Genomic DNA, 17,065 nt, shown 5'->3' with positions numbered 1-17,065 from the left:
CGTTAACTTATTTTACAATTTGTAGGTTAAAATAATGGAATAGGAGAGCCAATAGTAGTTTAAATTAGAAGACACACTCTGTACAGGGCAGCAAGAAGGTAGACCCTAAACTAGGCATCTAGAGGGTAGGAGAAATTGCGTGTAGGCCGCAAACCTCATGGCAAATATTGGGGTTGGAAAAATTGAGCAGAAACCGCGTTCAATTGGAGCAATTAGCAGATTTTCCATTGTAACATTTTACGGTCTTGAAATGAAGTGCTTTAACACGTTTGAAGGCCTAAATTAAATTAAATTTTTGCGCTCTTATTATAGGATAGTGTATTTCAGGAACGATTTGATCTCTTCTTCCGTGTAAGATCTTCTTCCATCACCGCAATAATGTAAAGTAGGACTCGATGAAGGTGCTCTGTGGAATTTAATGCTTTTCATCCATAACTGGAGAATAAACTCACAGCTTCAGCCTTGATTGTCTCATAAGTATTATTATTCATCTAAAAACAAATACCTTTCAAACTCTAATAAAATTTCTATACCACTGCGCGTTTACTACTTCTTCTGCTCGTAAACTTGGTAACCACGATCTGTTGGGTCTGAGTACTTTTCATAAGTTGAAGGTAGGTTTCAATAACAGAAGTTCTAAATATGTTTAAATAATTTTCTGAAACTTCATTCTTTCTCTACAAATTGGCGTTAGGGCAATATGGATTTACTTACTTGATTCCATTTTCAAAGAAAATGTTTCGAGCAAGTGTCGTGGCGCAGAGAATACACTCAACTTTGCTTCACTTCGCCATTGACTAAACCTTTGCCAATTTATATTGGTAGCATAATAAAACCGCTTTTTTTGGCGGCCTTACTTTTTTCCTCTATCCCGTTCGGTAGTAGGGTCGGATCGTCCCTTTCTCTGATCATAGGCCTGGTCCGGGTGGAGTTGAGAGTTCTCTTAAATATTTCGGCTGGCCTTTCATTTCCCATCAACTTGAATATCCAGGACAATTTGAGTTATCTAACATTGTAGATCCTCTTTTGCAATTTTTCCACGATGAATACAATTCTATATCGATTGCAGATATTCTAATTTCGGGCGTGAGCATAGCGTGCTAAGTCACTCAATCAGGTTAATATATTCGTTCCCATTACCGCGAGGTAGGGTTCAATATATTTCTTCATCCCTGCAATCGGGACCATAGATGGCCACAAGGTTAACTACACAGCAGCTACTTTTAGATATGAAACTGTGTTCATCACAGAAGACGCCACTTGTGGGTGCAACCTCCAGTTGTGTTAATGTGTGGAACAAATTTATGACACAGTTCATCATTGGTTGAGAGCATTGATCTGAGATAGTTAAATCGCTGCTAGGTCGCTCTAACTCACAGTGATAATGACTGCTTCATTTAAAATTCTGGTTTATTCAGATTTAGTCGTAGACCATGTTGCATGAAGCGATCATTCGCTTCAGTACCAGGTGCTGTGGCAATGTATAGCAAATAATTTGTTTGGCTTTTGTATGGTTCTTTAGATCTAGGAAGACAATACCACGCTTTTCACGATGTTTCTTCATGAGTAGGCAATTTTATTGTTGTCATGGATGCGATTGTCAAGCACTTAACAATTTTCATGATATCTGATGGAAACCGAATTGAGCAGTAATTTGAACATTCCACCGGACCGCCTTTCTTTCTATATATTCGAGTGGTTGGGTTCCCTTCATAACAGATCATCAGATGGTATTCTATCCGCCTCAATGACTCGGTTGACAGACTCACTCCCGAGGTATCATTCATTTGGTTCAACAGCGTTAATAGGAAATAAGTTTGTAGCATCCTGGGAAAAAGGGATAAAAGCTTTTCGCATAACAGCCAAGATGTTCAATGCTGGCGCAAATTACAATTACATGGAAGCCTATCCTACGAGAAGTTATTGTAAACCGTCGATTATGAAGCTAAGTGAAATAGAAAAATTCAATATAACTCAAAGATTTAACAATAGAAAATCAGATATTTATTAATGCTTTTAAGTATCAATCTATAATGACATATCAGTAAGTGTTTGAATTAACATTTAAATTTGCGTTTACAAATGATACTTCAAATAACAGAAAAAAACGATAATCTAAATCGCGCAAAAAACCGCAACACACAAAACTATTTTTGAAAATGAAAAATATCAAAATTACGAAACGTTTTAATTTCTTAATATTAGACTTATGGCGACTTAACATCTTAATAGATACTTTTCCTTTAACAACGTATTCAGCTTCCATATTTTTCGCATTAGCTTTTGTGAGATTTGCATTGTTTTATCATCGTATAAAAACAAAGTCATTTATATTATAATCTATATAAAAAGTGTTTTTTAAAAGTGTACAAATGCGTATTTACTTGTCACAGAACTTTTCACGTTTGTAGTTACTAGAAAGAAAACCCTATCCCTACAGAGGTTCATCAATATGCCTGTTAGTAGTAAAGTGTTATTCGATTCACAGAATAAAAGATAATAGCACGTAAACATATCTTGTAGAAACACAACTCCGGCAAGTAATACATATTTAGTATAAAAACAGGTAGATTAGAAAAAAGTCGTTGTTAGCAGCAACCTATGAAGTGCAGATAAATAATATTGAGTTTCAAAAAAAGATACGGCACAAAGATCTTTTCAGCGTGTGGTCTACAGCAATAGCTATATCGCTTGTGGCAATGGATGCTGCAACGGAGCATCAAAATGTGCAGGAACTGTTCCTAGAGCGTCAGCACTAGTCCTTTCCGTAGTGCAATTCTGGAAAATACGAAGAATTATGCGAAATAGAAGTTGGATTAGTGTGTACACCAACTTTTTAGCAACAAATAAGAATTGCAATGTGATTTACTCAAAACAATAATTTAACAATGTTTATATAAAATTGCACAGAAAATATCAAAATTATATAATATTTAAAAAATAAAACTATGTAGCTTCTCCTACTACAATGTATTTTTATAATTTGTAAATACGTATTTCGAGAGCTACTTACTCTCTTCCTCAGTACTTAAGCTAGTAGTAGCTTCAGAGCTCTCGAAATACGTATTTACTAATTATAAAAATATATTGTAGTGGGAGAAGCTACATAATTTTATTTTTATTTAGAAGAACTGCAAGCATCGGAAGGATAACTATTTTTTATATAATATTTACTTACAAAAAAAAATAAATATTAATTTTTTAGAGTGGAAATTTGATTATTAGTGCAACTACACATATTCTGTGAATTTAAACAAAATGAGGTTCTCCCAGGCAATCCAGATTTATGAGAATTAGCCGGCCTGACCGAAAGTGGTTCCTAGGTTCTGTTTGCTCCATTATATGTATTTACAAACATGACATGGGTGAAATGGAAAGATGGAATTTACTTTTGGCTTGTGTTTTTATTTAAGTTTGCATTTACCAATATTTCAGAAACAACTTGTTCCCTTCTTCAGTGTCAGTCTCATAGCGAATACGTATTTAGCTACAACATATATGTGAACCATATTCAGCACAAAAACCGCCTAGTTCAATCCAGACTTAGGTTTCGTGTAAAATCATTTCCATGACTTTATTTTCCTATATTTTGTTTGGATAGTTTTTATGCGCTTAACCTAGCACGCTTTGAGATCTCTGCTTTCAGATTCTTAACCCCTTTTATTGCATGCTTTATATATTTCTCTTTTTTTAATGGTGCGATAGTTCTATTCAAGCTTTGATATCCTGAATACAATTCGTCCAGGCAACTCGATTTTCCGACGATCCTCTAATTAAAATATTCAGCAGTGTCCTAAATTCTACTGGTATCAAATGAGAGAATTGAGAAGTTTGTTTTCAAAGATACTATGTATTATATCTACCTGGAATAATATTTTAGAAAATGTAACTTTTATTTTCTAGGTTATTTATTTATACTGTGTGTAGTATGTTTTGGAACCACATTATATTTTTCAATATTAGATATAAAAAGTATTTATGGAAAAATATTAACTTCAGAAGGTTATTAGCTTTCTAAGAAACAAAAAAATCTGAAAAATTCCAAGAAATTGATTGAACACTTTTTGAGAACGAGTTTGTCAGTTACTGATCTTATTGAATCGTATATACACGTTGCCCTTCCTTGCCTCGAATTATATCTATTTTGGTTCCATTCTTTTTTATTTCAGGAGTTATCTTATGTGGTTACGATCGAATATGCTGATGCCCAAGTTCCACGATGTATAGTTACAAAGTAGGGTAAGTCTTAGAATTGTTAGGTAAATCTGAGGCTCATTCTTCTTGTCAGCTTTTTTTTTGAAAGAAAAATAGCAATTGTACGAGTTTTATATTTTGAAAAAGTCAGTTATTAAATTTTGTCATATACACGCTAATCGTCTCCTTTGTGAGATCTATTCAGTTTTTTTCCCATTCATTTTCAAGGTGGCATCTTGTACTGCATCATTTAGTTCCAAGGAAATATATTATCCAGTAGGGACCATGTCATTGCTGAGAATCATTAGAAGATTGCTTTGTTCGTTCTTATGTAGGAATAGGGTTCGCGGGTCATAAGTTTGTATTTTTAATATAATCATCAATTTCCAAAATTTAAAGTTAAAGGAGCAATGCGCAGCATGCGAAATTGAAACGATGTCAAGCAGGAAAGGCGAAAACGACGTAAAACAGGAAAACCCCCGACTGTTGTCGTTGGAAGCTACGCAATGGGCTAGCGACCATTTAAAAAAAAAATATTATTGTGGGTCCCGAGATTGAGCCTTGGATCAGATTGGAAACACAATAAGTACGCCTATCGAAAAACCATTATGAATTTCGGACCTGCAAGGTGCGATCCCTGTTTAAAACTTAGTTAGTCAGAGAGAAGAATTTTTGGCCCCCTACATGAAGATGGACGATTCCGTAGCCTACACAATGACGAAATCTATGAGCGATACCATGACCGTCAGGTTGTGGATAAAATCCGGCTCAACAGGGGGCGTGGGCGGGTCACTTAATCCGTATGGATGAGGATGATCCCACCCGGAAAGTCTATGGTAGAAAAAGAAGATGAGGCAGACCCTGCCTAAGATGGAGCGATAGGGTAGGTCAGGACGCCAGACAGCTTTTAGGGATATCGAATTGGTGGACCTCGGTGCAAAACCGGGATGTCTGGAGTTCCTTATTAAGGCAGGCCTAGACCGGATACCGGTTGTTGCGCCGTTGATGATGATAATACGAGTTCTCATCTAGTACGTTGAAAAATACAATATTGACGCTTGTTTGTGTTTTTAAAGTCAGAAAAAACTGGAATATGAGAATGTGAGGCCACTTACGTGATTCACAGGAGTTGCGCCCACAATAGCACAATTTTTAGACTAATCAACTAAAGAATGTGCGCAAATGTCGGAAAACCAAAATATTGCAACGTTTGATTGCTAAACATATATGCTCAGAGAAGAACAAAACGACACACTGAGAGGCGAATTTTATAGGGACTTTGAGAAAGTACTCGAGGTCCTGCTTTGAACGACATGATGAGTATACTCGACGACTACAACACTAAGATCTAACAAGAGTAAGTTCACCGTGGAACTACGGGGGCCATTTATCTTGATCAATCTAAAAGTAACGGCAGTATTTACTTGAAATTTTCTCATCGAGAATTTCAAACGAGAACCAGAGTCATGATAGATGGGAGGACGCTCAAACAAATAGGCCAAGATATCGTGAAAAAGTGAGGGATATCAGAGTTGTTGACGTGTGCTCGTATATCGCAAGATATTGATGATAGCAAACAATGGGAGCAGCGTGTCTACTACAGCTATTCTGGAGCTCTTTGACAAGAGAAATCCGCGTAAAAGAAACAAGTGATACCATAGAAAAATCTGAACCTACACCCTGCAAAATTAAGCCTTCTTCTTCCCATGTGTTTAACCAATGGAACAAATTCATTGGAATTTTGAAGCCCATCAGAACATCAAATGAGAAGCATTTCTAAAAAAAATTATTGCTTTATGTATGCCGAGCTTTTTGCCCAAATTTTCATTTTAAGGATATTAGTGCTTTTAGTTTCATTTACGACTTAACGTGTTTTTTGTTGAGATACTTTTGCGTTGCGTGCATTAAGCACGAGTGTTTGTTAATGTAACAGAGCGAAGAATGCTATATGTCAAATCTGTCGTTTGGCTTCCAATTCGTTGTGTAGAAGTTGCTCCATCGTGCAACAGATAAACCTTCCAGTGGACCGAAGTCGTGTCCGTCAAATAATTTCTGGTTAGTCACTTTTTGTTTCGCGAAACTGAAAGCCATATCGTGCATAAAGGCACTCCCTAAAAAAGCTATGTGGATCACCTTGAAATACTACTACTATTCAGTGATGAAAAGAACCTTTCACTAGACGACCCAGATAGCTTCAGTCATTGCTGGCGGGATTTGAGAAAGGATCCCCAGTCTTCTCACACCGCAATCGCATCGGAGGTGGTTCGGTAACGGTGACGGACGGTTAGACAAGATGGAGTTGGCGTTCCCTTAGTCTGGACTCTGTTCAATGCCAAGGCATACTTACAGATCGATTGCTGCCTTTTCTTCGACACTTTTGACGTATTACCATAAACTTACACGGTGAAAAATGAGTGACAAGGTGAAAATAAAAGGAAAGTTATGACATAAACTGGAAATAAAAAGCCAGTCAGGCAAAATGTGCACCAGTTGAGTTAGCTGTCGACTGCGAGAACAGATATCACTAAAGAGGTGTTGAAGCTATATAAGTAGGTTAAGGTTGTCCCGAAGATGTGAAGAAGAGGCTCACATTGCCAAAGACTGCTTTTCGTTTGCTGATCAAACTTAGGATGTCTGACCTCGTACTGCCAAGAACAAGTGTCTACCTAAGATCCACAAACCTGGCAACGAATTTCGGGAAATTATAATAGCCACAAATTCGTCCAGACAAAATTTCAAGGTTTCAAGAACTAACTTGCTGAAAAATCATGAGGAATAGAAAGGACCTCATCAAGAAACTAAAGGATGTGACAGCCGCACAGACAGACGTTGAACTGATTTTAATAAGGTTTTGTTTCACACAAAACCTTACAAATTCACGACACCGGATGAACGACTAATGTCAATCGACATGGAGGCCTTGTTTCAAAGCAGCCCGATGAATAAGGCGTTTCTTCATCTGGAGGAGTGACTACTTAAGAAAAATCCAACATATTTGGATTGGAAAAGAGAAACAGGAATACTCATGCAACTTACGGGGATATGGATGCCAAAGAGGGAAAGAGGGAAGAGAGGAGGCAATGGGGAACCCCCTGCCTGCTCCCAACAATCTGGACAAGGTAAGTAGATGACGTTTTCACCAATATACATAAAGACAAAGCGAAGAAGATGCTGAAGGACCTGAATAAGGCACATCAGAACTTAATATTCATAGTGGAGATAGAAGACAATGGAGAACTTTCATTTCTAGGTTATGATAGGGAAGATGATATTTATAGATAGCCTAAACACTCACAGCGAACAATTCCGGAAAATTCGAACCACACCCGTTCACATAAAATGACCCCATTCCATGCAATGATGCACAGATTGTTCACCTACCCCTAGGTGGTATAAAATTTATGATAGAAAAGGTCTATATTATCGACACCGAGTTACACCGAGGCTTTTAATCTCATGTGAAAAAAAGCGAATCTTCAACAAATATGGGCGTTGGCATCCCTCGTCCCTATCTTTTGTTACGGTAGCGAGACATAGATAAATTCATTATCTACGTCTTGCTACCGTAGCAAAGGATAGGCTGAACCAGATTTCTATGCATTGTTAACTTAATTTTCTCCCTCACATTTTTAAGGATTGAATCAGACCGGAGAGCGGGCCTTTAACGCTTTCGAAATTCACTTCTTCATGAAAAGCTTAGACTCAGTAAGGGAGACGGCATATGGTTCTTTAAATTTTTTATATTATATGAGAAACCAGAAGATGAAGATTCGAAAGTAGAAGTCACACAGGTCGGACTAATGACAGAAAAAATACCCATTTCCAGACAAGGTGTAGGGTAAACCATTACCAGAAAAACCAATTGAAGGATGCGGTCGTTTGTCAAAGAAGAATAGAGTTGGGGGAAGCGAAGAACCGTCTTCAGGCTGTATCGTCACGGTCGATGTTTATAATGCTTCTGTTGTTTTTTTTCACGCATATAAGCTGATGTCGTAGATTCTGGTTTTTTTCTAGTGAGTAACTTCATCAATTCAAATGAGTTTAGTTTAAAGACAAAACATCTTCCCCGCAGGAGTTGTTATTCCAGGTTGATCGAGTTTTTTTAAAACGTATTTGATGTACAATTAAAGTAATTGGTCAGTTTGGTCCGTACCGTCAGCGTCTACCTGTTCAGGTAAAAATGAGAACGGTCTTTCATACTGAACTCTCCCCGAACCCATATGCACATATAGTACAACTTGCCTTTCTGTTGGTTTCGTCACGGTGGACTTTTGGAATCTGTTGTTTATCAATGCAAACATGACCGATTTCATTAAAACGGTTTTATAATCAACTTTATATGGTTGACGGCACTCGGAGTAAGAATGCCATTATAACTTATGGTAATAGGTTAAATATTTATAACAAGGAAGGAAAATTATTGCATGGTAAACAATAAAAAATCAGCATATTATTGGGTAATTAGAATAAGCACAGATAAAACTGTTCTTTTTTTCTGGGTTAATCTCTTTTGAAAAACGCTCTAGGATGATCCCAAGTTCCTTGAGAAAACAAAAATTGTATGAAATATTAATTTAGAAAGTCCTTTTTTGGTTGGATGCCCTTATCTTGCCATGAATGATGTGTGATGAGTGATGTGTTGACCGCCTTATTCTTGGATGATTTCGGATCGTGAGAATATTGATGACCTATCTTGAGATTTCATGTAAATTATGTTACCGAGTTTCGATTATCCAACAATCAAAATGAATGAAATGAATGATGAAGAGCATTTCGCTTCTGAATTTACTGCCTTTGAATCAGTCTAATCTAAAGCTCTTTTCCAGACTCCGCTTTCATATTTATTTAACAGGGACGAATTGTTAACCCATCATCAAGATATGAATTACAAAACTTCTTCTTCTTTTTCTTCTTCAGCATTTGCCCCGTTCACAAGCAGGGTCGGCTCGTCGTGATCGGTTTCGCCATTTGGCTCTATCGAATGCCTGATCTGGGTGCAATCTCGAGGCTTTTAAATCCCCATCCATTCTCCATTTAGGTATTTAAATCGCTCAGTACTGGGCAGATCACTGCCGCTGACAGTGATTGTGCCTGTTTCATGTGGATCGGTCGTTAAAAATTCAGTTTTGTTTGGATTCAATCTGAGATCGTGTTGCATGAGGCGATCATTCCATTTTTGGACAAATTACAAAACATCCAGTATTATCCTTTTTTCAGACTATATCCAGCGGTGTTCACATAGAAGTGATATGTTTTGTGGCGTATGTATCTAGCATATAACCTAAACTGAGATACTTACTACCTTTTTGACCTTATTCAAATAAAATAAACCCCAATTAAAATCTCCCTATTCATCCTTACACACAAGCTGATTGAAATTGTTCTTGTTAATTTTTGGTTGATCCTGAGTTAACTCCGTGAGTACGACTGAAATAAAATTAACTCTATCACTGTTCATATATAGCCGATTTCCCACCCGAATCGCTTTGCTAATATTCAAATCCACTCGGCTACATTTGATTTTGGTCCTGCTGAATATTAGATTTCCTACTAGTCTCCTTTGGTATTTTTTTTAAATTTAAATCTTTCTAGTTTCTGTATCTAACTTGGTGTCTAAATCTGCATCATTGATCGGATGAAGAGGATTAAAATTCGATCGAGTTCGTTTCAAATATCACATGTGTGAGCAATGTTTTCTCTGATTACTTTCTTAGATATTCTCGATCATTGTTTCCATGTGACCAACTTTCTCAAGATAACATTTCAAGGGAAATATGGTTTAATGTCAGCTTCTCGATTAGCGTGCCCCTGTTTCGAACTCTGGCTGCGTCATGACGGTTTATGTTCCTTTTTGTGCTTGCTATGCTCCTTACATATTTAAAATGTAATGGGGGAAAATAAGAATAATAAATAAAGTACTGTGTGGAAGCCCTATGCTCCACGAAGGAGTGAACCGGAGACATATTTATTAGATATTATGATGGACTTTTCCGGGCTGTGCACGTCCACACTGAGTCTGCGGTTATTTGTCCCGCAATGAAAAGTTCTGCCAAGTAAAATCCAGCTTTACCTAGACTATTTTCGCTTTTTTATTTTTTCTTTTATCTCGATTTAAGGCAAGATGTTGATATTATTACGTACTCCTTATCAGATCTGTTGGTTTTAAGAGTAGCATATCCTTGGTATTAGTAGAAGTTTCCTTGAAATTGTGTTAGAGGATAAGTTTAAGATCGAAGAGTCCATCTGTCTCCTTGTTTTAAACCGGAGGTGGTTGGAAATATGTGTTCATATTGTAATGAGTGTGAATTTGTGATTTTAATGATTTAGATGTGTCAGAGTGGCTTTTATGAAACAAACTTGTTTCGAGACAATGTTAAAGTAAAGCGGTGTGCAGATGTACCGATTAATAAGTCCAATAATATTTGAACAAACTCGATTGTAGCATATCTCGTGGTCATGTTTTATGGGAGAGAAGTACACTTTCTTCGCCGTCCAGTTCTGAAACTGTTAACCCTACAATATTTCCTAATTCCAATCAAATATCTGTTTTGAGTAGGTAATTTTATTTCAAGGGATTTGATTTTTTATTCAAGGGGATTGATTATGTACACATAGCATAAATGACATATGCCGTTGATTTGCAAATTACTGGCAGCATGAGATTATAGGATAATCGAGTCGGTAAGATTACTTCCTTGAAGTATGGTCTCTTTTCTCGAAAAATTGAAATGTGCTAATCAAATTTCCATCATGGTAGCTGTGAATCATTGAATTTTAAATACCTTCGGCTTCACTCGATACGTATCTACACATTCCACTTTTAGAGGAATTTGCTCAACTTCGAACATGTAACCGTTTGTACGAACTACTAGCAGTGTATGGAGCGGGACGTTTATGTATGGCACTTGTTCTGAAATTGATCCACAAGACGTTGGAGGTAAGTATTGTGACAAGATTAAGTTATCTCGTATTCTAACTTACCAGGTCTCGTCCCCATGAAATAGGCCATTATGCATCTAAGCACAGCTTGGTGTGAAACAACTAGAACTTGAGTCTTTGTGAGTATTGCTTGAACGACGCTATCGACACGTTGCAACAGATCTAGGTAGGATTCACCGTGTGGATAACGATATTTGAACTTATCCTGGTCACGCCAGGCGAACTCTTGTGGGAAGCGCTCTTGAATTTCTTCATATGTTAGTCCTTCACAAATGCCCTGCAATACAGAGTAGTCAGAATATATTGTTCCAAAAACACATGAAATAAATTACAGCATCGATCTCATTCAAATCATTAACTGCAGCCCGTGGCCCGGGTATACCCTCTGCTGTATGAATAGTTCGTTGAAGTTCGGAAGTCCAAATCTACAGGTCAAAAGAAAATAAATCAGATTTACGATTATTGCTTAATAGTTTCTTACTAATTGAGGGCCGGGTAACGTTTGCGGGTTCTCCCGAAACAGACGCGTAAGCCGTTCCGCGTATTTCCTTCCACGGGGCGATAGGTCTGCATCTCCTCCGATGCGGCCGATAACATTAAAATCAGATTCACCATGCTGAAAATGAACATAGAAGTTAGTCACTTGCTTTAAATATAGTATTTTAAATTGTTAGGTATATTTATGGATAACATCGTTCTATTGTATTTGATAAATGATATTTAGAATACTCACTCGTGTTATATAAAATATTTGCTCTTTAATCACAGGATGCGATAGTACACCAAGAATTGATGTTTGCAAGGCACCTTGGACACCGCGTGCAGTAACCGAATGAATGCAAAGATCTTCTGAATTAGTAACTGTTATTTGAGGACTTTCTACTGGTGTGCACTTTTCATATTTTGGCGTGTACTGTTGAAGCTAAAAATACAAAAATTAAAGCCGATTACATTGGGTTATTTGTTCTATTATAAGATTCAATGTAAAGTGGGTTAACAAATTTGAGAAAGAATTACGAAATAGGAAGTCAAGTAAAGCAACTATTCCGTGATGACCTTTTTCGAAGTCGACGCCAGTTTCAATTCAAACGAATATTCGGCGCGGTTACTAATGGAGAAACGCTGTGAGAAGGATTGTCCATTCTCCATCGTTTCGTAGATCTAGAGGAGGTAACACCTAGTACCAGAGGAACTAGTGCCCTGTAAGTCTAGCAGATATATCAAACCCGTCTGTCTGTGTTGATGTTCATAGAGGGGGCGCCCTCTGACCACTTCTTATTGTTCCTGTCATGGACATTGCCACACAGGAAAGGAAAAAAGATGATATTTTCCTAGCATCTCATAACAAAGCTCATCTCAAGCCAAAGTGCCAAAGAAGAGTGATAGCCTCATGGAGCAAGGTTTGGGATTGAATGTGAGCAAAACAGAACCAGGTCAATAATATCCGTTACTGGTGATTTGCAGTGTCGTCAACCATCTTGTCCTCTAAGATTCTGGGTGCTGGCCGACTATGAAAAACAATGAATGGCACCTCGTGGTAATGGAGGGGAAGGTGTTGCGTTGGACCAGTGGTATAAGACGCCAGCATCACAACTGAAATGAGAACATCCACGGTCGATATGGAGGCCGACTGAAACAACGAAGGATGGTGATTTGAAAGCCTCTCGACTATGGACATGCAAAATTGATAAATCGGTCGAAATGGTTCGACCACCTGCTGAAGGAACCAAAGGCTAAAGAAGAAAAAGAAAAAAGAAGTCTCTTCTGGACTGCACTCAGTTTCTCATAGAAATATTTCTTTTCTTTTGCATTATGAGGTATAGAATAGAATATAGAAGCTTTTTTTGGCCGGAATGTCTTAGTTGCTATCTTGTATGAAATGTTTACTACGTCATGAACACACGTCTTATCAATGGCGTTAGCTTTCCAAAATATAATAGCAAAGTGCTGCAGGAGTGAGAGCCGTGCCATGTGCTTCATTTAATTCCAGAACGGCTATTCTGTAGCATGGTCATCTATTCATAAGAAGGGTGTAGACATTTGTTGATAATGTATAGCGAAGGTAAAGTTGAGCAGGCAAAAAATAGTTCGAAAGCTTTGAAATAGGAGATTTTGACCTTTTAGATAATCCACGTTTTGGGCGACCGCCTTTGATTGATGACGATATTTTGAAGACCATCTGCCAATATCGGAGATAGCGAAAAAGCTCAATTTAATTCAGCAAATCATTTAGGACCACCTGCCCCTTCATCCCTACATCGAACGAGTAACACACTATTGTCTGTATGGTGAGACATTCCAGGATATTACGAAAACGGAAATTCGGAGATATATTGCCAGAAGTTGAATAATTTAAACATAGCACTCCAACAAAAGTGGCCGGCCATGATAAATAAGAAGGACATCATATTGCTTCATGATAATGCCAGGCCAGAGGCTACTTTAGGGACTCGTCAAAAACTGGTAGAAGGGCGGGGGCGGTGGGGAAATTCTGCCGCAACCACCATTCTCTCCGACGTAGTACGCTCCAAAAAGAGAGGGGAGTCCAGGGATAAGACGCTTTTTAAAAATGTGATAAAAAATTTTGCATTACGCTGGCAAGAAGTCATAAATACGATGGAAATTATATTATTTAATAAAGCCTATTCTATGCACATAAAAAAATTGTTTCACTATGAAAACGGATAGAATGATAGACCTAATACATTTGTTTGCTTTTCAATGCATAAAATAGAAAGTTAAAATATTAAATTAATATTAAGTTCTTCCCTGTGAAGCAAAGAAAGAACTAGGATGGATAGAAATTTTGCATTATACCCTCGAAAATTCACCGTTACTTCATATATAATTTTTAGCTTTCGAACTACTTGACATCGGAATTTCATATAAATCGAATCAAGATACATATATGGTGCAGAAGAAATTCCGTCTTAATATACATATTTATGTTAGCCAACTATTCCATGTGCGATTTTTCTTTTGCCTCCGCGAAATTACCCTATTTTTGTCCCACGCTGTTGCGTCTCACATTATATTTCAGATACTTCGAATAGAATAATACCGAATAAGTTCGCTTACTTCCGAATCAAGTGGAAATAACTAAAAATACCCTAAAGATATCACGCACAATAGAATCGATCTTTCTGAGCACGCAATTTTTGATGACTGGCTTTCATCAATGGTTTATAAATGGAGTAGAGTTGTAAATACGTAAACCTAAATAACATAGCTCTGCTGCTACATATATACACGCTTAATTACCAGCTTTATGAGAACTAATATCGGATTAAATGAGGTTGAAAACTTCAGTTCGGTCATGAAATCATAGTAAAAAATAAAGTGTCAACTTTTCATGACAACGTGTTAGCGAAATATTACATTGGTTCGGCCCAAATGGTCTTTCGAGATGATTCCTTCCAATTTCTTATTAATAAAGAGTTGGTTAGTTAGAATTCACGACACGACCAGATGAAGTAAGGACACTCAGTTGTATGTAACAAGCTTTCAATGTAGACATGTAATAAGGTTTGCTACAGAGAAAGTAGAATTGGGAGAATTTCAACATGAAGATAGTGGTAGCATTGTGTCTCTAAAATGTGGAAGGATTCTAAAGCATCCCATATGTTTCACTATTGGTTAATTTGTCCATTTAAGCCCATGATTCCTTTGCTTTGTACAGATGGTTCAAAACCCAGGTAGAATGCCGATTTAGCAGAGTCCAAGCCATTCAAGATAAGTTGAAATCTAGAAATTGTTTGCTAGAACGTACTTTTTTTTTGCATCCTTCTTAATTCAAATAATTGATCAAACTTCTGATTTAGGATGGAAATATGATTAGTTCTTGTAATATTCAATGACAAATCTACATCTAATAGCTAAGTCAATTGAAACCGGCTCCGTAGGTCAGTAAGAAGGGATCGATAAAAGTAGTAATTTGACTTTTGCATTTATACAGTTCACATCTCAAGGATAGTAAACGGCTGAATTATAAACTGATGTAAAATGATTTTGGAAATATAGTACATCTTCTTTTAATGAGTTGAAGTGCATTAGCATTCCTAGATAATAACAGCAGAGAACAAAGAGTAGTTGCTGTTTTCCATAATACGGGTTTTCAGGTGCAAGTTATGTCAGAATTAATAAAAATAAGACAAAAATAATCGAAAATAAAGGAATGGTTCCTATTAAACAGAATGTTATCATTAGTGAATACAGTTTGGGAAAAGTTGAAATTTTTATTCATTTAGGAGGTAAATGGAACTGTCGAAAGTCGACAGGCCAGGCGAAATGTGGGAAGTCATAGACGATGTCAGCAATAACAGCAATAACATTCGGATTACAAACAAGAGGTCGTGGTCACTGAACCGCTACAAATACAGGTATATGCCCAAGTAAACCAAAGTTCTGAGCGGACGGAATAGTGAAAAAGAGAAATATATATAGAAATATGCGTAATTCAATCCATATATAATATAAAGTTCGATTCACTTGGTGTAACGGGCGACGATCCAGCGCCAGCTTTTCAATTTCGTGGCCGAATCCCGTTTGGTCATGGAGGTTTGTGTTCATTTTTGAACTTGTTCTGCTGCTTTAGGATCCTTACTTGCCCAGTATCAAGTGTGATTATAACCAAAATGAAACGCATTCTGATTGGAAATGAAATGCTAAAGAAATTAACAAAACGAAATGTGTGAATGCGCTTTGTTCTTTAAAGATGTGTACAAGGGATATCTAGAGCTGCTAGAGGAAGAAAACAACAAAGTCCTGGTCTTAACAGAAAGTACGCCAAAGAGAGCAAATATACTTTTTTCTTTTCGTCTCAAGGAGGTTTCTGAAGCTGTTCGTAGAGAGTAATATTATGCACGATATAACGAATTTGTGAAAGCACGGGGAGCGTTAGAAAATGAGAAATACAGACGCTGTCTAGGGAAAAATGCGGCTGTCGAAATTAAGCTATCGTTTGATTTCCCCGGGCTAAGATCAGATATGGGACTTCTGCAAAAATCATTACTATCGAATTTGGTTATTTAAAAGTTTCTGTCAGGCGGATCTGCGATCACAAATTGATACATTACTGCACGTCTGAGAGTAAATTAAGCCAGTATGGAATGATAAAAAATAATAGTGCATGAGAAGATTCATTGAATCTTTCCCCGTATTTTTTTAGGATCTAGTAGAATCGAATGTTTCTAGAACTGACCGCGATAAATTCGAAGATGAGATATTGATTCCAACCGGATTCATACCCTTCCCGTCAGAAGTTTCAACGCTACAACGATTAGATTAATCATTATTTTTCATCAGCCTTTGTCTCATTGGTAGCGAAGTTGGCTTTTTTGAGTCCATTTCACCCATTTTCTTGCTCGTAAGGTTGCTTTGAGTAAATCCAGGTTAAGTCGAGTCATTTTAAGGTTGTTGTTTAGCAAGTCAAGCAATTGCTGTGCCGGTTGACCTTGCTGCCGTTAGTAGTAGGCTTAATTACGAGTACACTTTTTACGATTTCCTTGTTAATAGCCTTATTTGGCGAGCTTTGGTTGTAGCTTTTATCCTTTGCAATGAACTCCGGAACATACACTGGAAATGTGAACAGCTTCTCATTTCTCCAAAACTAACTTGTAAAAAGAGCACCTCAGGCATTGGCTGCACTGGTGCCAAATAATTTTTCTCTCATTTTTTCCAGGTTTAATATCTACGTTTTCCTGGTGTGATGCCGCCATAATTCCCGTTATTTTGGTGAAAAGAAGGATCGTGAATTGTTTAACGAAGGAAAACGTTACATCTTTACGTCAAGCCTGATGAAGCATATTTTTGTTCCTCAGGTTTTTTAATAAACATAATTTCCGCTGTTGATCTGCTGAGAATCGAAGTAAAGTCATCAAGAGAATACAGAGACAAATCCATCCCTTAACTGTACTAGCGTAAGTGATAGAGG

General features: G+C 37.2%; 1 protein-coding gene across 2 annotated transcripts in view; it reads right to left on the bottom strand.

The window, feature by feature from the left end:
- Positions 1-2,453: 2,453 nt before the first annotated feature.
- Positions 2,454-17,065, bottom strand: part of LOC119660402 (6-phosphofructo-2-kinase/fructose-2,6-bisphosphatase-like) — a 272,893-nt gene continuing 258,281 nt past the window's right edge. For both annotated transcript variants that reach the window (XM_038068941.1, XM_038068949.1), the window contains 6 exons: positions 11,867-12,055; positions 11,615-11,749; positions 11,466-11,558; positions 11,176-11,410; positions 10,977-11,104; positions 2,454-2,778 (listed from right to left, as the gene is read on the bottom strand). In XM_038068941.1, coding sequence (XP_037924869.1) covers positions 2,683-2,778; positions 10,977-11,104; positions 11,176-11,410; positions 11,466-11,558; positions 11,615-11,749; positions 11,867-12,055 — 876 coding nt within the window. In that variant the 3' untranslated portion in view covers positions 2,454-2,682. The remainder of the gene's footprint in view (positions 2,779-10,976; positions 11,105-11,175; positions 11,411-11,465; positions 11,559-11,614; positions 11,750-11,866; positions 12,056-17,065) is intronic.

This window comes from Hermetia illucens, chromosome 1 (genome assembly GCF_905115235.1).
Source record: "Hermetia illucens chromosome 1, iHerIll2.2.curated.20191125, whole genome shotgun sequence".
Classification (NCBI taxonomy): Eukaryota; Metazoa; Arthropoda; class Insecta; order Diptera; family Stratiomyidae; genus Hermetia; species Hermetia illucens.
This window is presented reverse-complemented; position numbering and strand designations above follow the sequence as displayed.